A 21,158-nucleotide genomic window follows, 5' to 3' on the forward strand; every position below is an offset into this window, starting at 1 on the left:
TATACAACAAGTTTATGAAAATAAGCACCCACGATTACCCATCTCCACCTCCACATGGCATCTTTCTGCAGTTACAAATGGCTAATGATGCTGAAACTTGTGTCTGATTTGTAGCGTAGCGACAAATTAAGGTGATTTTTAAGGAGATAAAGACGTAATATTCAGTTTACATCTACTTACCCTTATCGGTGTTTATTATTCAATTTACAGAAATCCAAGCTTGTGATATTTAATTAATACACTCTGTTAGAAAACATTTTTTCTTCTTCTAAAATCATCTTTGGATGAGAAATATAAACAGAAATGAACCAATAATGTCACAAAATGTAATTTTCTCTAAATCAAATTAGAATAAAAAACCTGACCTGATTGAGAAAAATGGACGTCATTTTTGGTTCAGCGGTGCAAAAAATAATCCTAATCCTGTTAAAAAAAAACATAGACAACTTCCAAAAATACATTTTCTTTTAACTCAGTGTTGCTTGTGGTACTTTCTATTTGTACTTGGGAGTTCCCAGTAGTAAGTACTACTGGGAGAGCGCCCCCTTTGGTGAGGATGGTGTCTTTGGTTGTGTTTGGGGAGGAGTCCTGCTCCTGAGATGCTTAGCAACCAGTTGCTATATGACATATTTCTGGTCTCACGCAAGTGAGACTTCGTTTTAAATCTGACTAAATTTTATTGGTTCTTTTCAAATGCATTTTCCTAAATCAAACAATAACTTGTGTCATATATATGTTTTTTATTCTATCCTGTCATATAAAGGTAGATATTCACTGGGGGAGTTAATCCAGGCTCGTTTAGGAGCATTTCTCACTATACTCTCTAGAACTGTGCAGGTGGACGTTGGAGGGACTGACAGCTTTCTGAATCTCCAGACACACTGCAGCAACAATGGATGACTTGATCCCCAAGGCTCCTGGCCCACTTTGAGTCATTAGGCACACACAGACTGTGTAATTTTTTTGTGTATATTGTCTGTCAATGCGATGATCGCCCCAGAGCTGTGAGGGATGGGCGTCGTCGCAGGTGAAACGATGAGCGAGGCTGATGAGGAGGTGAGCAGAAGGATGACAGGGGAGGTGCGGAGATGCTGATAGTGTTGTCGCAAGAGGACAATTTAGGATTTCTGCGTTATACTTACTGTGAATTATGCAGACTGAGCATGCATTATGCATTATTCACTCATACAACTTTGTAAGTATGTGTGGTCTGGAGCGACACCTGAAGAATTATGCATGGCCAAGTGGCAGAAAAGAGGAAGTAAATTACAGCTAAAACAACCTCATTTGAATCATCCTCGTGCGAAAGCGTCTGTCAGGATATGTGTAGGAATGTGTGTGCATGTAGGGGTATCATTACTGAGTGTGCTGATAAGCTCCCCTCTTCCTACATAAAGAGACAAGCTACTCCTCCTTCACTTACAAGAATATATTAAGTGAATGACAATTAATCTACGTCTGTGCACAGCTTTTATAAAGATGATGGATGGTGGTGGACAGATGCAAGCAGGGAGACAATCACAGGTTCCTCAGGAGACACTTGGCCTCAATTACAGTAAAAAAATTAGTGTTCAGTTTGACATCAGCTGAGCAGGTATAGATGCAGGTCAGCGGTCGTCCAGCAGCTGTTCGTATTCAGAGAGGGAATGCTGATGAGGCGGCAGACACCATCTTTGATTGCATTTGCAATTCCTATTTGTGTGGAATTCAAGCGAACACGACGAGTACAGACACATGCAGGTATGCTTGCTTGAATCAAGGACGTGACCCATGAAATGAGGTCAGAAATATCATCTATAAGGTTTTGTTTTGAAACAATGGTAGGTACAAATAATTTACCTATCATGTTTATATTTCAATTAAGTTGGAAAATGTTTTTTTACAGGATGCAAAAAGCTGAAGCAGACCAGAAGAAATTTCCCAAGTTACTAAATATATATGCACACAGAATCTTTAATTGACTATCTAGGGATAGTATGATCAAACCTTCATTTAAATGCAACAATTCTTCAAACGTTGTTTTAAAAAACAAACATAAATCCTATTAATAAAAGTAGAACAGGCAGCTCAAACACAAGAAAACAGGGATTTTACAGTAAGCAAAGTAAACATCCTTCTTCCAGACTCTATGACTGAACAGAGATTTGTAATTAAAACCTGGGTTATTGAACTTTCCCCAATGAAAAGAAACGTGTTAGATTTGCAGCTGCAAGGTGCTTGATTCATAGGTAATAAAAATATTTAAAATTAATCTGTTCTTTATATGTGAGCTAATAAATAATGTTTCTGAATTCTCCATTGGAAAAACAACAATGAAATAAGCCAAGCATGTAAATTTAATTTATTCAGCTTATTGTCCATACATCCATCCATCAATCATTCAGTCATTTTTTCTTCACATTTCTTTACACAAACCACGAGACATATAATGTAACATGCATGCACTGTTTTTGATCAAAATGTTTCTAGTTTTTTGTTGTTATTAACAAAAAAAGCAATAAATAAAAACAGTAATTTTTGCTGTTAATTTTCTTAAAAAAATAAATAAATAACTGATCACAAAAGTAGTGCAGCTGAATCTCTTTAATGTTTGTTGCAAAGCTACAGCAGAAAATCTCCACGAGTGTTTTTCATGAGTGTTTTTCATCTAACCCGTCGTTTGGCTTAAAACGTAAAAGGACATATTTTGACCGAGCTCTATTCCTGGAAACACGCAGGATGTTATTCGTCTATAAATAGCGCCGACATGAACAACCAGTACGTGATTCACAGATTTATTGAGCTCTAATCAAAGTTAACGAGGTGTGAGCTTGAGGTCGGGAATACCGCTCCGTCTTTGCTGCAGGAAGCCTTGTTTGCGTTGCTGTGAATAATCCCCGTGTTTATCGCCAGTGATTACGAAGCGATGCATCTGTCAGTATAAATGACAAACTCTGAACGGGGAGCGCGAGCAGAAGCAGAAAAATGACTCACGCAAACTTAATCTTCATCAGTATTGGTGGTAGCCTCGCGCCATGAGGTCATTATTTGACTGAATTAAGGCTCAATATCAATCGAGTGCAGAGCTCCAGCGCGTTTTCTCAGCGAGGAACGAAACGGCGTTTGAGAAGTTCGTCAAAGTGATGGATGAAGGGATTAGAAGAAAGGGAGACGGGGAAATGACAAGGACTGTCTCCAGATGATTGGATCGACTCTTCTTTCATACTTTAATCACTTTTGACATCCGAATGGCGTGATTTATTTGCTGAATTTATATCAGAGAGCTTAAATACGTCACTGAGAAATGTTCTCAAGCATGAAATGCAGACTGATGAGACCTCCCAAGGTTATTTTTCCTCTCATTTCATTCCTCTCTCTTTTCCCGATTCAGTTAAGGATCTCTTTTGTTCGTAAAGATGAAAAGATTGATTTATAATGTGTGCGCAGGGACTCCTTATTCATCACTGTAAAACTCTACATTTATTGACTCCCCTTTTATTACAGGAGCATAAGCTCTGTCTAAAGCTTTATTTTGAACAAATTTATTCAGCAGGGAAAGATTATCCCTTTAGGAAACAGTTGTTTTGAAGAAATCCATCTGTGTTTTCCAAGACTTATAAATCTCACCACAGCACTAAAATAGCTATTTTGAGAGTTTTAATGACCTTTTTAAACCTCTAACTTGTGACCATTCTACGTTACATAATAAATCATGACTAGAGTGTGTTGTCTTGGCTCAGATCCTGTCTCACTAAAAGGAGTTTGTCCAGTTAGGAGAATATTTCTCCTCTATGTTTCACGTCAGTTCTTGGTATTCTTGTCTCTGTTTTGTTTATACCGCCATTTTTTAAGGAACCACCATATTTGAGTGCACTTCTAGATTTATAGGTCTTGATGTGGCACAAATAAAAATACTGAAAGGAATGGTGGTGCTCATGATGTTGTTTATATGTTGGACAAGGAATTACTGCCAGTCCACAAACCAGAATCCTGTAGAAACCCTGAAGCCTGAGCTGAAGAAAGAAAAAAATCTACAGCAGGATTCTGGATGATCCAGACAAAAATGATCAAAGATCTATCACTCTGAATGCCCCATTTGAATATTACCAACAACTTTAAATGTATTAAATCTCTGAACATATGGAAAAATTAAGAGTCCACTGCTCAGAACCCCATTGAAAACCTCCTGGCTATTCCACCAAATATTAATTTCTGAACTCTTCCTAAGTTAAAACATCAGTATTGTTGTTTCTAAATGAATATTAACTTGTTTTCTTTGCATTATTTGAGGTCTGAAAGCACTGCATCGTCTTCGTTATTTTGACCATTTCTCATTTTCTGCAAATAAATACACAATTTTTGCTTGTAAATTTGGAGACATGTTGTCAATAGTTCATAGAACAAAAAAACAATGTTAATTTTACTCAAACATATAACTATAAACAGTAAAATCAGAACAACTGATAAGTTTAAGTGGTCTCCTATTTTTTTTTCCAGAGCTTTACATGTAAGTTAAATAAAAATTTGAGTATTTTATTAATGAAGAGGAACTTTTATGCATTGCTTATGTAATTTATGAGATGATATGTTATTGTAGATAAATGTGTTAGGAACTTTTAAGATTGTGTGGTGTGTGTTTTTTTCTTACTGGACAATATAAGATCAGTCTGTAATATCAGTCCTTTTGACATGTGATTGTAGGAAAAGCAGAGGTGTTACTAAAATATCTGTGTTCCTGTTGGTTACAAAAGAGCAAATCTATACAAATGTCATTTGTATTCTTATAATAATCCATTGACTGAAATACTCAGTGCAGACACCATTTGGACAAAATCTTACTGCTGTTTGACTGTGCTGTCAGAGCACATTATCCTTACAAAAAGCAGCAGTGGAAACAGAGTGACTTGACACAGCTGGAAAATATGTTGTGCATGTTAAACAGATTTAATGGAGCAGAACTATTGTGTTTGGATTTTACACACAGGCATTTGTGTGACAGGGTGCAATGTCACTCCAATTTTATCAACACATCTATTTTATACATCTTTTACTTCTGAAAAAAATTCTAACTATTCTAGAAACTAGAATATTTATGTTCTAGTTTCTAGAATATAAAAATGCCTAATCTGGACTGTAATTAAATGCAATATATAGCAAGGTTTGATCGAGACCTTCTTTCTGTATGTTTTACTTTGACAATTAAAAAAAATAATAATTCAAAGTTGGAATAACAGAGAATATGATAGATTAAAATACCTTTTATTGTCCCAAATGGGGAAATTCAGGTGCAACAGCAGCAAATTGACAGGAAATCCAAGCATGTAGATTCAGACTAAGATAAAAGTATTACAATACTTTTGTAATACTTTTACAAAAGTATTACAAATGTAATACTTTTGTATTACTTTTGTAATTATTGTTGCAATAACAACAATAATTGTTGTTATTCCAACAATTCAAAGTTGGAATAACAGAGAATATGATAGATTAAAATACCTTTTATTGTCCCAAATGGGGAAATTCAAGTGCAACAGCAGCAAATTGACAGGAAATCCAAGCATGTAGATTCAGACTAAGATAAAAGTATTACAATATATATAAAAATAAGAATAATATAAAGTACAAAAAAGGCAAAATTACAGCATAATATACTACGAAGTTACAATAAAAACTATCAATGATAGGTCATTTTTCAGGCTTTCTGTAATCTTTCAAATACAAAAATATCATTTTGTATTTATCCTGCAGTCTGATGACATTTAAACTGAAGCTAAATTAAAATCAGCCCAGGAGAAACCTGGGCTGACTGGCCAGTCAGAGAGGAAGAACCCATTACAGTAAACCAGACTGACTGGGGAAAGTTTAGCCTGATTTAATATCAGACAGTGATATTAAAGGTTTTCTGTGTTTTTATCTGGTTTCTGCTGTAGTTACAACCACAACACTTAGCAACTCTTACAATTTTTAACCATCAACTACAACAAAATCATTCCCAGACCAGCAAATATTACCAAAATTCCCATCTATAAATTCACCAGGGATGACTGAAGACATTTTCACCATCATGCAAATTGTTGGATGATAACAATCAGTGATCATTCACTGCTTCAGAAAAAAAGCTTTCTTCTTCTTCATCTTTACGTCTGAGTTGATGATGCATCTTTGAACTTTAAGGAAAATGGAGGTTTGTGGTTTTCTGCCTCCAGGTTTTACTGGGACCTGCTGATGTTGCTGCTGATGATGGGGAACCTGATCATCCTGCCGGTGGGCATCACGTTCTTTCGGGACGAGAACACCCCTTCATGGATCATCTTCAACGTGGTTTCTGACACTCTCTTCATGGTTGACCTGGTTCTGAACTTCAGGACCGGCATCATGAAGGAAGACAGCACTGAGATCCTCCTTGACCCAAGGTCAGTTTGAGCATATGGGTGTGTATTTTTCTTTATTTTTAGAATATCGGTAGATCCGACCTGTTTCCTTGGCTACCAGTAGGAGATAACGGTTCGGACATATTTGTATGCATGAGGGGAAAAGAGGTTCAGCCGGACTTTGTTCAAGTTCCAGTGTACTGCTGATGAATACTGAGTCCAGCAAACACCAGACTCACTTCCACAAACCCGCCCAGCCAGATGAGGCCTGCCTCTTCTCCTCCATCTTTATCCACCTCAGGGCAATCCGCCAGAAGTACCTGAAGACCTGGTTCCTCGTGGACTTTGTGTCGTCCATCCCCGTGGACTACATCTTCCTGATGGTGGACAGTCTGGACTCGGAGGTCTACAGGACGGCTCGGGCCCTGCGGATAGTCCGCTTCACCAAAATCCTCAGCCTGCTTCGTCTGCTACGCCTGTCCAGGCTCATCCGTTACATCCACCAGTGGGAGGAGGTGAGTGGCGGACGCCGTGGACGAAGAGGACGCTTCCTTTGACAATTATGGCGTGTTGTTGGTTTTTTGTAAACTCAGGTTAAATGCTGGAAATAATTTCATAAAAAAAGATGCAAAATAGAGTCCAAGCTGTTAATTCACCCTATTCTTCCACAGATCTTCCACATGACCTATGACCTTGCTAGTGCCATGGTGAGGATTGTAAACCTGATCGGTATGATGCTGCTTCTGTGCCACTGGGACGGCTGTCTCCAGTTTCTGGTCCCCATGCTGCAGGATTTCCCTTCTGACTGCTGGGTTTCCAAGAACCTGATGGTGGTGAGTCTCCACCCGGGTCCAGTTTTTTAAAGATTTAACTCGTTCATTTCATGATAAACAGCATAGAAAGTCCAAGTTGAGCTTAATGAAACACTCAAGTGTCTGAACTTAAAACCAAAAGCTCCGATTTATTTTTGTGCTATTTTAGGTGACAAAATAACATGAAACAGTGGATGCTTGTGAATTAAAAGAACAATAATACATGGAGGGTCTGGCATGTTCAGGGTTGTTCTGCTACAGAAGAATCAGAGCTGTATGGATGTAAACATGGCGTTGATTGCATAATGATGAATTAATTGTAAGGATATAATTTTGAAAGACTAGAACTTGTGACATGGAGAAAAGATGTGTAAATTTATTAGGTCAGACATATTTGGACTTACTAAGCTTTGGTTTCTTCCTACTATTTGTAACTGGATTTGAAAGTATTGTTTTTATATCTATTATAATTATGTTGATTTTTTGTTTTATTCTATTTTTTTTCTCTGATGTATACATGTTTTAAAAATGAAGATTTAACTTAAGTTGAAGTTCCAGTGATAGTTTTTTACGGTGTAGAGTTTCACCATTTGTCTGGAACAAATGGTAAAACTTTTTTTTTGCCATCTTGCCTTATTTCTCCTCTTTCCATTTGTGGCTGAATCCCCAACTACAAACATGACACATTATGTTTTCTTTTTTAAAAATAATGGCTTATGTCTTGGCACTCTTCCCTATAATCCAGATTTGTGGAATGCACATCTAATAATTATCCAGTCCACAGATTATCCTATCAGGGTTGTGGATTTCTGGATCTTCTCCAGAGCTGCTATGAGCCTCTTGGCTGCTGCTCTGATTATCGTCTCTTTGCCAGGCCTGTCAGCCTAGGTGAATGACCGCGTCTCGGAAAGTTTGCAGCTGTGCCCTGAACTGAGGTCTGCGAGATATTAAAAGACACGAGGACACTGTGTAATTACCTCAACCTGGCATAAACATTGCTACATTTTTCTCTCTGACCTGTGTTGTTCTCCATGACGCTGTTGGTTCACTGATGTTCTCTAATAAATCTCTTTGCTAAATTTAAACTAAGTTTAAACATGTACTGTAACTCTCTGAAGACAAGGAGTTGCAATAGATTTATTTAGAAGAACCAGATGTCGCACTTTCAGAGTTTTATTTGTAAAAATGTGGAGAACCGGGTGTCCCTTAATTTCCACTTCTCTTTTTTGCTCTATTTTGTGTTGCTCTAGCACACATAATCCCAATAAAAGAAATTAAGTTTGTTGCAGCTGCAATGTGACAAAAATGATTAAAAGTCCAATTTGAATGCATTTCCATTTGCACTTTTTCTGAGCATGTTTGTGCACAATATTTGTTTCAGATGAAGGCAGAGGAGCTGATGTGTACACAGTGAAGCTGTTTATCAGATGTGATACAGTTTCCTCTTTATCTTCGTTAATTGGCTCATGCAGCAGCGCATCCTGCTGGAATAAGATTGACTATAATCATTAGGTAGAGAAAAAAAAAGAAAAACGAAGGACTGTTTAATTAAAAATTTCAGCAGACATCAGGTTGATGTGTCGGTGCATGCAAACAACGGAAACCCACAGGCTTGCTGCAGTCGATCTGTAATTGTATGAACAGCTGACTCACGTCTCAGCGGTTGCCATGAGTAAAGGTTGCTAAGCAGGCTGATGTTCGGATTCTCCCCAGAGAAAGTTCCCACATCCTCTGGACCATTAGCGTCACTTTATAATTGGACTCAAACAGGAGGTGCACACACACACTTACACACGTAGAAGCAACTCTTTCCTCCTTTTCTTTTTTTTTTGTTCATTTCCAATCTTTGGTAATCTGAGAAAGGATCGGTGCTTTGTTTGCGTTTTGCTGTTATGGTCTAATCCAGGCTTTCTGAGGTTAAAAGAGGCAAGATTCATCTGTATTTTGACAAAATTGAGAATGCTTCCTAGCACTAATTCCTTAAACCACAGGTGTCAAACTCGAGGCCCGTGGGCCAAATCCGGCCCGCCTTAGCTTCTTATGTGGCCCTCTAGATTCTAGACTAAAGACAAAATGCATCAATGCAGCTTTTATCTGTTTGCTGCCAAATTATATCAATGAGTCCCTACGGTTTCTTGAGAATTATCGTGAAAATTTACACAAAATCAACAACTTGTGCTAACAATCTAGAGTTTAGTGCAGTTTCTTTTCAAAGATTGTCAAAAACTTTCTTACTTGTACTAAACAGCTGCCTCAGCCTTAACTGATGTCAGATTATAGCCCATGATCTATACAAGGAGTAATAAAAGTTGCATTTACCATCACAAATATTTCCAAATTAATACGGCAAACACTTTGATTTTTATTGCAAAAAAAACAAACAAAAAAAAAAATCACAAAATCCTGGAGGGACTGAAAAGATGTTCAATAATATTTAATCTAAAGGATTCATTGATATTTTAACAGTTTGTGAACAGGTTGCATCAATAAATCCTGGCAAAATTGGCCCTTTAAGAGCATCCAGGATCTGGATTTGGCTCAAAACGAAAAAGAGTTTGACACCCCTGCCTTAAAATAATGAACTCATTGCGTTTGTGTCCCCTCCTTTCTCTCAGAACGACACATGGGGTGTCCAGTACTCCTACGCTCTGTTCAAAGCCATGAGCCACATGTTGTGTATCGGGTATGGCGCCCAGGCTCCCGAGGGGATGACTGATGTGTGGCTCACCATGCTCAGTATGATCGTCGGCGCCACCTGCTACGCCATGTTCATCGGCCACGCCACCGCCCTCATACAGTCGCTGGACTCGTCTCGGCGACAGTATCAGGAAAAGGTGAAACATGACTGTCATCCATCTGCTGCTACACACCTGTTTAAATATTTATGAGATATATTTGGCACGATCTGCTCAATTTGCTTCTCTGCAACTGACCCGGAGTTACATTTTTAGGCCATCATGTGTGGCATAATCATGGCAAACAGGATGTTGTATTTTGCTCATTTTTATTTCAGGAAGCAATTGACATATTTAAATTTGAATATAAGTCTACTTTTTTTTTTCAAAATTTTAATTATTTAAACATTATTTTAGTGGCTGCTCTGCTGTTTCCTGTCTGTAAGAAAAAAACATTCACTGATAAAAGATTGAGTGTAAAATCTTATTACACAAACTCATTTTTTAGCACTTCTCTTTAATCTTTAATGATTTTGTAAAATGCTGAATGTTCATGTAGTTTATTATGCCTCTGGGAATATTTGAAGCCCATAATTTATGGGAATATATAGTTTTTTATGTTAATTATTCTAAAATTTGTGAATGGAAACTAAGTAAATTTAGAATTTACTTACTTACATCTAATTTCCACAGTTAGTCATGTCTTATTTAAAGTCACAGGTTTAGACTGATCAGCATCTCACAACAGAGAGGTAACACTGGTGGCTTTCATTTGCTTGATTGAAAAGCAAGAGGAGCTTTATTATTGTTAAATTCAGATATGCTTTTTGAATCTAGAAAATCTTATGTTGCTTAGTAGAAAAAGTCAAAGCATTTGACTTTTTCTATGCTTGCTTTTTGCATCTTTTCATCTCACCTGCAACAGCAATGATGTTTAAAATTCTAGCTATTGGCTTACAAGTTAATTCCTCCACTTAGTTAATGGAAGTTTTAGCAAAAAGCTCAGGTTTAACTGTTTAATTGTCATAATAAATCAATTAATCGCATGATAAATTAAAACAAACTCAATAATTTCCATTGGGATGATTTATCGTTTATCTCTGTTTTCTGTCTTTCTACCAAAAACTAGATGATAAAAGTCTTCAGTTTGGTGCTTTGGTCTCGACTCGCCCCTTTTTGAAAAACAATTTTGTTTACAAAGGCTTCAAAATTCATTTTATTTGTTGTTTTGTTTATTTATCTTGGATATTTAAAATCTCTTCCAGTTCCATTGCTAAATGAAAGTTTACTGATATTTGAGATTGAGAATGTGTTCTTGCATTATTATTATGCTATTACCACTATATTATTCAAATATGATCTCAAAACAACAAAATTATCGTTTATCACAATAATTTCTGGTACAATTTATCAGCCAGCAAAGTTTATCGTGACAGACTTAATGTCACATTCAGATGGTTAATCTGTTAGCTTTGGGGGCCTTTAACTTTATCACATATTTAAACACATCAAACAGCCTTTCTATGCAGTCAGGCTTATACCCCAACACACAATTTAATTTCTTTAAGGTTATAGCATTTCAGCAACAAAGTTTGTTGATATAATTTCTCTATAACTGAACGCACCTAAAAGTAATTTTTAACAGGCCAAAATACACAATAAGAAATATTACCCAGTAACCGAACTCCTCTCATAACCATTTTTGTTTTTATTCAACTCAATGCAGTGACAGTTTGTTTGCACTTAGCTCATATAAAATGGAGTAAAAATGTATCAAATGTGATTTGGTTTGTTATTTCAAAATTTAGTCAGTCTGCGAATAAGTTCAGTACATTTGCTCTTTCCTACACAGCCTCCTGTTTTGGTTTGAGAGTCCCAGTTTGGCCTCATCGGCTTACAGAAACAAAGACTTACTGTGAATTTATTATTTTTAGCTTCCACTTATTAGACCCTCCAGATTCATCTACATCACTATGGTTTCCCCTTTAAACTTCAACTAAACCACAGTCTCAAGGTGTGGTGGTTTGTCATGAAATTAATCAGGGATTTTATGATTAGTTGTTTAGTTTTGTGGAGCTCCATAAAGCAGCTAATTTCACTCAATAAGCAGTTGCTTTCCTGCGAAAATGACCTCTCGAAGTGAATGTTTTTCTTTTGTAACTGCAGTACAAGCAGGTGGAGCAGTACATGTCCTTCCACAAGCTTCCTGCCGATCTGCGGCAGAAGATCCACGAGTATTACGAGCATCGCTTCCAGGGTAAAATGTTCGATGAGGAGAACATTCTGGGAGAGCTCAGTGAGCCACTGAAAGAGGTGATGAATTCATGAACGCCCACTTGGTTTGTTCCTGCCTCCAGCGCATGGTGTTGACTTTCAATCTCTTCTTATTTTCTTTTAGGATATTGTGAGCTTCAACTGCAGGAGCCTGGTGGCAAACATGCCGCTGTTTGCCAACGCCGATCCCAACTTTGTGACCGCAGTGCTGACCAAGCTCCGATTTGAGGTGTTTCAGCCAGCTGACTTCATCATCCGTGAAGGAACCGTTGGTCGTAAGATGTACTTCATCCAGCATGGACGGGTCAGCGTACTGACCAGAGGCAACAAGGAAACCAAACTGAGTGATGGGTCCTACTTTGGGGGTGAGGACTTTGTTTTCGTACAAAATAAATGCTTGTTTTAGCTGTTTTATGAATTCACTTGCATTCCTTTCTTCTTTAGAGATCTGCTTGCTTACTCGTGGACGAAGAACAGCCAGCGTCCGCGCAGACACATACTGTCGCTTGTACTCTCTCAGTGTGGACAGCTTTAACGAGGTTCTGGAGGAACACCCAATGATGCGACGAGCCTTTGAAACGGTCGCTGTTGACCGTTTGGACCGCATTGGTAATTTCTGATTTTTCTGGTTGCTATTTCTCTCTTTTCACCCTTCTAAATAATGCAATTATCAATCTGTGTTCTTGAATTTACCAGGCTCTTTCATGATTGTCATCAAATGGGTTAAAAAGAAGGATCATTGAAGACAAAAGCAAATTAGCTTGTTCACCTTGGATCTCTCTATTAGAGTGGTTTATACCCTGGTTAATTTCAATAACACCTATTTCACCTGTGAAAAATAGCAATTATATAGAGCACAAAAGTCTTCAGAGCCTTCAGAGGCAAAAGAAATGCTAAAAACAGTTTGTGTTTTTAGCACAGTTAAGGTGCTTAACCACGGTTAAGGTCGTAGAAAATGAGACAGATCAGTAAATTTGGTGGTTTTACTCCTCTACAGGTAGGAAGAACTCTATGCTCCTGCGAAAGTCGTCCCAGGGTGGTTCTCTCGGCGGGAGTATGGGTCGTGGCGGAGGCCGTGGTGGAGGCGGTTCTGGAGCTGGCCTTGCAGCAAGTGGTCTGGGCTCCTGCGACAGCATGCTGGTGCAGCAGATTGTGAAGCATGACAGCATGCCAGCCATGCAGGACACCATCGCAGCTGCTGCCGCAGGAAGGAGCGGGATAATTGGAGGAAGTGGCACGGTGTCCCCTCGTCCCCGCCCTGTCATCTGGGCACCGCTTGTCCATGCTCCCCTGCAGACAGCTGCTGCAACCAGTAATGTAGCCATCGCTCTTATGCACCAGCAGCAGCAGCAACAGCAGCAGCTCCAGCAGCTGCAGCAGCATGCTCTTGGAGCCGGTTTCTTCTTGCCGTCTCCTATGATTTCTCCTTCACCCTCATCCACTTTTCCTCTTTCTCCTCCCCGCGCTCCTGTGCTGCAGCCCCTTCGCCCTTCAGTGAGCTCTCTTATTGGGATGATGGCAATGGGAGGAATGAGTGGTTTCTCCCCAAGAGGATTTCCACTCTCACCCTCAACTATGGGTCCTCCAGGTGGGGTAACATCACCTCCAGTTGCCAAAACACCACCCACTTCAGCTTCTTCTGGACCAACTTCTGTTCAGCAAGGACGGACGGTTATCTATGGTCCCCGTTTTCAGGCTGATCACCCCTCAGTTGGAGCTGGGGCACTTGTAACACCACCGGCAGGAGTTCCAGGCTCACCACTACACAAGGTACCACCCACCAACCCACCTGCATCCTCCAGTGGCCCATTGGATGGAATCAGCTGTCAGCAGGGTGCCAAAGAGGCTCTTCTACGTCATGGGGTGAGCAGTTGTCAGGGTCTGCCAGCACTGGGGAGGCTAACCCAAGAGGCAAGGCTCCTGTCAGCTTCGCAGCCCACTCTTCCTCACCGCTCCTGGGCCGCTGTGCAACCTCATCCTCCTCTCCATCGGAAGGCCTCTGGAGGGAATTTGTTGGCGGCTCCTTTCCTGGCAGGACAGCTGGCAAGAGGTAGCAGTGCAGGCATGTTGACCAATAACCCTACACTACAGCTGGTGACAAACATACCATTGAATGCCCAAGTACAGGCCGCAGGTCCTATTCAGCCGGCTGTGCCACAGGCAATCCCTGCAAACACAGCCTCTGTGCCCACAGCTGCACACATCCCCTCTACACCTTTCTTGCCATCTTCTTCCCCTCCAAAGCAGACCTCTCTCTCCTCTGTCACCCCGTCACCTACTCCTTCTTCTCCGACACCTATTCTTACCCAAACACCTCGACCAAAGCCGATTCCTTCGACATTGTCCTGCTGCTCCTCCCCACCCTCAGCAAGTCCGTTGTCCACACCCCGACCCAAACCGGTTCCTACACCGTCTCCCCGCTCTTCCTCTCCCTCTCCATCCTCCACACCTCCTCCCTCAGCTGTTTCTACCCCAGTTCCTCTGGCTCAACCTTACGGGCCCAGATCATCACTTACAACTTCATCTCCCCCATCCTCTGTGCTCTCCTCTTCTCCACCACATCCCCAGAGCCCCAGAGCCAAAGCATCCAACACACCTCCTTCTGCCTCTCCGCTGTCTGGCCACAGCCCTACCTTGACCCCGACTGTGTCACCAATACCCACTCCCACTCAGACAACCCGCACCCGACCTTCTACTCCTACTCAGACACTTCCTCCTACATCGTCCCCGTCTCCTTCTGGGCCCTCCTTTAGTAAGTCTCAGAGCCCCACACCTTGCCTCCAGCCCTCCGTCTCTGGCTCACCCAGGGTTTCTGCCTCAAGCAAGACCCCAAAGCAGACTTCCCCTCTCAACCCCATTCAGTCATCAGCCCCAGCCTCAACACCTCTTATTACAAACTCTCCAACAAAAGTCACTTTCTCAGTTCATCCTGTGAAGCAAACCTCTCCTGTCCTTTCTCATAGTCCTACTTCAGGCTCCAAACAAAGCCCTTCAACGACATCATCCTCAGCAACTTCATGTCCCAGCCAAAGCTCCTCAAACCCTTCCTCCATTTCTACCAATTCCTCCACCACCACAGCCTCTCATCAACAAGCTTCCACCGCTGCAGCCAACCAGACAGCACACACACCCACCTCGCCAAAAGGGGGGAAGAAAGACCCTCAGCTGGCAGTCACCAGAACAGACTCGGAGGGACTAAGGCACAAACTGCCTGCTAACATGTAAGAGGAGGAAAAATATTTCATTGACTTTTTGTGCTGCAACCAGTGCTAAATACCAGAGCCATGGATGTGCAGACTTGAGTCAAACTTGCCACCAGGTAGCCCATGATCTCACATGAACAGTTCATACATGTTGAATTTACTCTAGGATGTGGTTGACTTAGAATATCAGGTCTTCATGGGACTTTCAGCAAAGCCATCGATTGGGAAGGACTTCATGGGAGCAACCAGTGGGTCTTACTCGCTAAGAGGAGCGTCTACTGAACATCCAAATGTATAAATTCGTGTCTGTGTTAGTGACTGTTGGAGCAAGCAGGTAAGCGGAAGTGGAAATACGTTGCACTGTATTTACGGAGTGGATGGGGGTAGGCATGGGCAGGTCAGAGTACCCTGAGGTTTTAATCAGGCACTTCTTAAAAAAATATTTTATCCCTTGTCCAGCTGTTGCTGCTGAACAGCTGGCTGAAAGCTGCTGCATCTTTTTTTTTTTTTACCAAGAAAGACAAATCCTGTTGCTTAAAAATGAAAGAGGTGCCACCTATCAGTCTTATTGAGGTAACTGTTTAACAACAATAGTTGGTATGCTACATGATAATCAACTCCATGTCCTATTTGAACAAATAGCTTGATTAATCAATCAGACCACAATTATTTATACCTCTGGCAGACTTAGATTTAAAATACCCGTTTGCTTTTATCAGAAACCAGTGGAAATGTGTAGAAAGTTGGTCAGCAGTTACAAGAAATATCTGATGGCTGCCATACCTATTCAGGCTTTTCCATTCGTTATTGACAAAGGGTTGAATAATTTTCAATATGCCTTTTTTTTGATAAAATGAAAATAAAGACAGAAATGTTGTCTTTTTAAATAATTATACTCTTTTAATCTTTTGTCATGTTCCCTATCAAAAATAAAATTCTTGTTTGAATGAAAATAACCGTAAACCTAAATAGCAAAAGGGGAGAATGAACTATATGTTTCTCTACAGAGAAAAATAAATAAATGAAGAGCAATTACATTTACTTAGCAACTAACAATAAATTAAACTGTTTTTATTATAGAATTTTACTTTGGCGTTTCAAAATAAATATACTGCCAAGTAAATGTTATAAAAATCTATGTTATAAATCAGTATCTTGTATTGTTTTGTTATTATTTTTATGTTACCTTATTTATTTAAATGAAAGCAATTGGATCATGGAGGGCATATTTAATTTTTTTAAAAGTGGTATTTTAACACAAATTTTCCATTAAAATCTCAAACCGGCCCATGCCAACTCAGCAGGGTTATTTACAGCAATATTTATTAACAGTTCCACTCATTGGTAACAAGAAATCTTCTTTGCAGTGACTGTAAATGTGAGAAAATGATCATTTTATTGCTGTTGGGGTGAAAGGTCACTGTGATAGAGCAGCAGACACTCCTTGGTTTCCAGCTCCAACTCCCTCTCGCTTCCCATTCTTCACCAAAATGTAATATTTTCTCATCGGAATGAAAAAAAAAAAACTATACTGAAACTCACTGTAAACTTGATGCTCATATGAATTTGAATAATTAGGAGCAGTACACTGGTAGTTTTGTTGTCCCTGGTGTGTGTGGTGTTTAGTTTTTGAACAATACGAAATCCTAAAAACCTACATGTTCACGCTGACAGCTTCTGTAAAACTGTGCTTTTTTTCTATGTGCGCGACGCAACGCTGCTCTGCTGTGCACCGAGGCTCAGATGATTTTGTTCCACCCGGCTTCCTGTAGTGTGGGTCTGTTGTGCGCTTCCTCACCGTCGGCCCCTTTGTCTTTCATCTTCTGTCTGTCTCGCTGCCTTTCATCTGATTTTACAGCTCTGGTTGCTAACAGTTCCTTTGACGCTCGCAAACTCCCTCTCCCTCTTTCTCTTGGTTTGCCCAACACTTTGCTCGCCACTGCCGTCGGCCTCGTCTTCAGTTGGCGGCGTCCTCCTTATGTCGCCGTGTGACACTGTTTCAGCACCGTTTCCAGTGATGTTTGATGTTTTCTGTGGGTAGCAACAAGACATTTCAATCTTGACCCTTGATACCATGTTGCCTAGACTATATATGTATATATATTTAAGGACCAAATGTTTTATTTTTATTTATCACAGCTTTAGCTTTTGAAAAGAAAAAGTAGCAAACGATGCTGCCAAATGAACATGTTGAGTGTGGCTCTAAGGATGATGGTAATGTGTGTAATGATGATGAGGAGAAGTTGCTGCTGGTGTACATCTGGATGTAAGAATAAAACAGATTTAGTATCAACTTGGGTTCCCCTGAATTCTCATTCCCAAGCTTAGAGCCGTTTAGATTTTCAAACTAAACATTTGGTTTTTTCACCACAAACAAATCAAAAAGGACAAAACATGAAACAATGAACACGTATTGTAAAATGTCATGAGTTCGGAAAAGGATAAGTATTTTAAAAGCTGCTTTATGCATTGGAATGTTTCAGCTGAAATGTTTCAATTTGCTAAATTTTACATACATGTCCTCGTTTTTTGTCAGCTGTATAACAGATTTGGAGGTTTTCCTTTTTAATCAAATTTTCTAAAGTTTATGGTTTCCACTCAAAAACATTAAGCTTGTTATGTTTAAGTCACTTTCTTTTAATATGTCTTTACACTTCAACGACGCCGCCGTTCCAAATGCAACATCAACCTCCAGATAGCAGTTGACTCTTGTTTTTCTTTATTTTAAATCTTAATAAAACAATTGCTCTGATTGATCAACATTCTTTAAAATTGCAAACTGCAGCCAGAGTTGCTATATTTGTTGCAGAAAAGTGTTTAGTTGTTTGATCTTGTTTCAGATTAACGTGTCATTCTTGGATATTTAAGTATTTTTAAAAAGGTTGTTTTTGATGAAGCTTAGATGGCTAAAAGAGTTTAACTTCAGATAAATCTATTTTTTAAAAAAAGCAGCCTACTTAATAAACTTGCAGAGTGCGTTCTTCACTCAGGCTAAAGTGTGAAAGCACCTGCAAAGAACACAAATTACCATAAGCAGAGGTGAAAACAACTGTAACACTGTTCTTCCTGCTAATTTACAAGCTATCACTTCCACTGTAGCGCAGGTGTCTGCTACAGGAAGTCAGAGAAGGAGAAACTCAAAACTCTAAAAAGCTCTAAAAGTCCACTTTGAGGAAATTTATAGTTGTAAGCACCATTCAGCTCATACTACACATATTTGCTCTCATGCCGTCCCCACAACCCTAATTAATCCTGTCAGGATACAGCCAACATTTCCAGGTGTTAAATTAGTTTTTGCTTTTTACATGTGTGAAAAGGAATGGACCGGCAGTGTTTAATGATAATCCTGTAAATCAGCATCCATACATAAGCAGCTGTTTTGACACATGATCAATACAGTGAGTAGTTTTCAGGGTGTTGCTGAGGACGTGGCTTTAATTTTAACATTATTTGTCAGCATGGTAAAGGTTACTTCAATCGTGACTCATATGCAGTTGAATAAGTCATTTGATATTACTCACCCATGAAATAAAAGCTAGGTTATCACATTTATCTCTTAGACATATTAACAACCCTCAGTCTTTTCAGTAAAACACAATGTAGAGTCATATTTCTAAGGGAGCAATGTAAGGGTTTCAGAAAAATACTGGTAATTCGTGAATTTCCAAGGACACTGTGAAAAACATTCTGCTTTATATCTGCACAGCTCAAGGGTATCTGATCTGAAACCAAACAAGCACCTTCTTAGATTCTCCACATTTCAGATTCTGTTCAGTTAGAGTTTCTAAATATTTCATCGAATCTCCCGTATGCTGCAACAGAGAAAAATATAAAATACAACCCGCCCTCTGCCACAAAACCTCCATTTCAATTAATCAAAATAACACAAAAATTGGTTAAAATGTAGAGAGAGAATTCTTTGACGATTTAAGCTGAAGTACACATTGAGTGAAAACTACCAGTCACCACGACCTTTGGTTTCCCTAAAATTACCCAATGATTACACATTTTCACTTCATTTCCTCTGCGTCGTCAGGGTGGATTCACATGGAGTACCACTTCAAACTTGAGTGTGACCCTTGTGACTCTGATCTTTGAGAAACTGAGGCTGTGACTCAGCCTCACCAATGTGCGATAAAACAACTTCCAGTGTGCATTAACGAAAACCCTCCGCAGATTGTCATGATGCTCTTTCTCCTGAAACCTTAATCCTTCTCCTCCCAGCAGAGACCAGACTCATTCAGATTCAAGGTTAAATTTGGGAACCTTGAAGGTTTGTTTGAATCCCAGCCTTCGATTTGTAGAGACATACCTGCTTCTCCTTCGTTTGCGATGCCACTGTTTCACATTTGTTCTCTCTCTGCTCTCATTAGTAGTCAGGGAGTCTGCAGCAGCTTCTCGTCATGCTTGAAACTACTGATTACAAATTCATGTACAGTAAAGTAGCTGTAGAAAAAATTGCTGTATGAATACCACTGCAGTTTATTTACAGACACAATCTGTGATGCTGAATTTTCCTTCAGAAACCCTCATCTAATCTCATTTTGAATGCCTTTAATACATGGAAAATCAGTAGAATTGCTGATACTGCAGGTAGATTTGTTAGTATGGAGTGTAATAACTTCTGTAATTTCAGATGTATGAGAAAAATTATGCTTAGCTTGATAAAAATCTTGATAAAAGTCAATACAGGGCAAATAGAAAGTACAGCATTGTGAGACAGTAGAGCTGAATTTCATAAAGAGGTTTATTCTGTATCTGCTGAAGTTACTGGCAAAAATTAATGTGATATTTTCATTTTATTCTCAGATCTGGAAAATATTGACATGAAATTTCTTCCCACTTGTCCAGGCACCGTAAAATCACTTGTTCCTTCAAAAGGTACTGCCTACAAAATGTTACGTTAAGGCCACAATCATTTTTGTACTTACATTGCTTGAATTATTCACATGAATTAAATAAAACCAAATTGTAATTGGTGTTAAATTTGGAACAGTCAAGGATGCCGTTAATCTTTTGCAAATTGAGTGTAGATGTTAATATTTATATTTTTTATTAGTTTTTTTAACCTTCAGGAAAATCTGAGTTGTAGATTTCACAGTGACCACTAGATGGCGGAAGTGCTTTAAAAATCATTTACACACAACCGGAAGGAGAAAGATGAATTAAAAGTGCCGTTTTATTGCTTTAAACCAACTTTATCGTAACAGGAGAGAAACAAATACTTTTAGAGAAATTCTACTTTGTGAACTGAATATTAGAGGCCACCGTGAAGTACAAATAACGCACTGCAGAGGTTAATGTTGCCAGAAGTAGCCTGGATCTGCAGCCACGAATAGAGGTGGTGTGCAGAAAAACAGGCCTTGTAATTGCTGCCTGTCATTTTGGCTCTGAAATAGACTCAAGGAGAAGTCTTTATCCTCTGGAAACAAACTAGACCACCAGGCAGAAGACAAATAATGACTGTTTTCATCCTTTGCTGTACCACAGTGTTGTAATGTAGACATTTATAGAGAGAGAGAGAGTAAAAGCAGCAGTCAATCCACAAACAGACGGCGGCGGGATCCTTCCTGCTCTGCTTTAAAACAGGTTGCATTTGCTGCTGCAAGTTCAACCACAGGCTGAGGGTAACTCCTCCAGACTAAGTCGGCTGAGAGGCTTTACAGGAGGTAACACAAATTTCACAACAGATCAGGTGTCACAACACAGAATAAGGGTTAAGGAACATATTCGTATGTTTTGAGTTGCAAATTGCATCTATTTCTAAATGAAAATTAAATTAATTAAGAAAAAAAGCTTAGATAAAGTTTCTTGAGGTTAATTGTACCACATGTTTGTTGAATT

General features: G+C 39.4%; 1 protein-coding gene across 1 annotated transcript in view; it reads left to right on the plus strand.

Moving 5' to 3' along the window:
* The window catches only part of LOC103136624 (potassium/sodium hyperpolarization-activated cyclic nucleotide-gated channel 2), a 20,280-nt gene extending 2,673 nt beyond the window's left edge, over positions 1 to 17,607 (plus strand). The window contains exons 2-9 of the mRNA XM_007549952.2: positions 6,186 to 6,392; positions 6,652 to 6,865; positions 7,022 to 7,183; positions 9,778 to 9,996; positions 12,004 to 12,150; positions 12,236 to 12,476; positions 12,556 to 12,720; positions 13,109 to 17,607. Coding sequence (XP_007550014.1) covers positions 6,186 to 6,392; positions 6,652 to 6,865; positions 7,022 to 7,183; positions 9,778 to 9,996; positions 12,004 to 12,150; positions 12,236 to 12,476; positions 12,556 to 12,720; positions 13,109 to 15,336 — 3,583 coding nt within the window. The 3' untranslated portion in view covers positions 15,337 to 17,607. The remainder of the gene's footprint in view (positions 1 to 6,185; positions 6,393 to 6,651; positions 6,866 to 7,021; positions 7,184 to 9,777; positions 9,997 to 12,003; positions 12,151 to 12,235; positions 12,477 to 12,555; positions 12,721 to 13,108) is intronic.
* The last annotated feature ends 3,551 nt before the right edge of the window (positions 17,608 to 21,158 follow it).

Source organism: Poecilia formosa, unplaced genomic scaffold, assembly GCF_000485575.1.
Source record: "Poecilia formosa unplaced genomic scaffold, Poecilia_formosa-5.1.2 Scaffold34, whole genome shotgun sequence".
Classification (NCBI taxonomy): Eukaryota; Metazoa; Chordata; class Actinopteri; order Cyprinodontiformes; family Poeciliidae; genus Poecilia; species Poecilia formosa.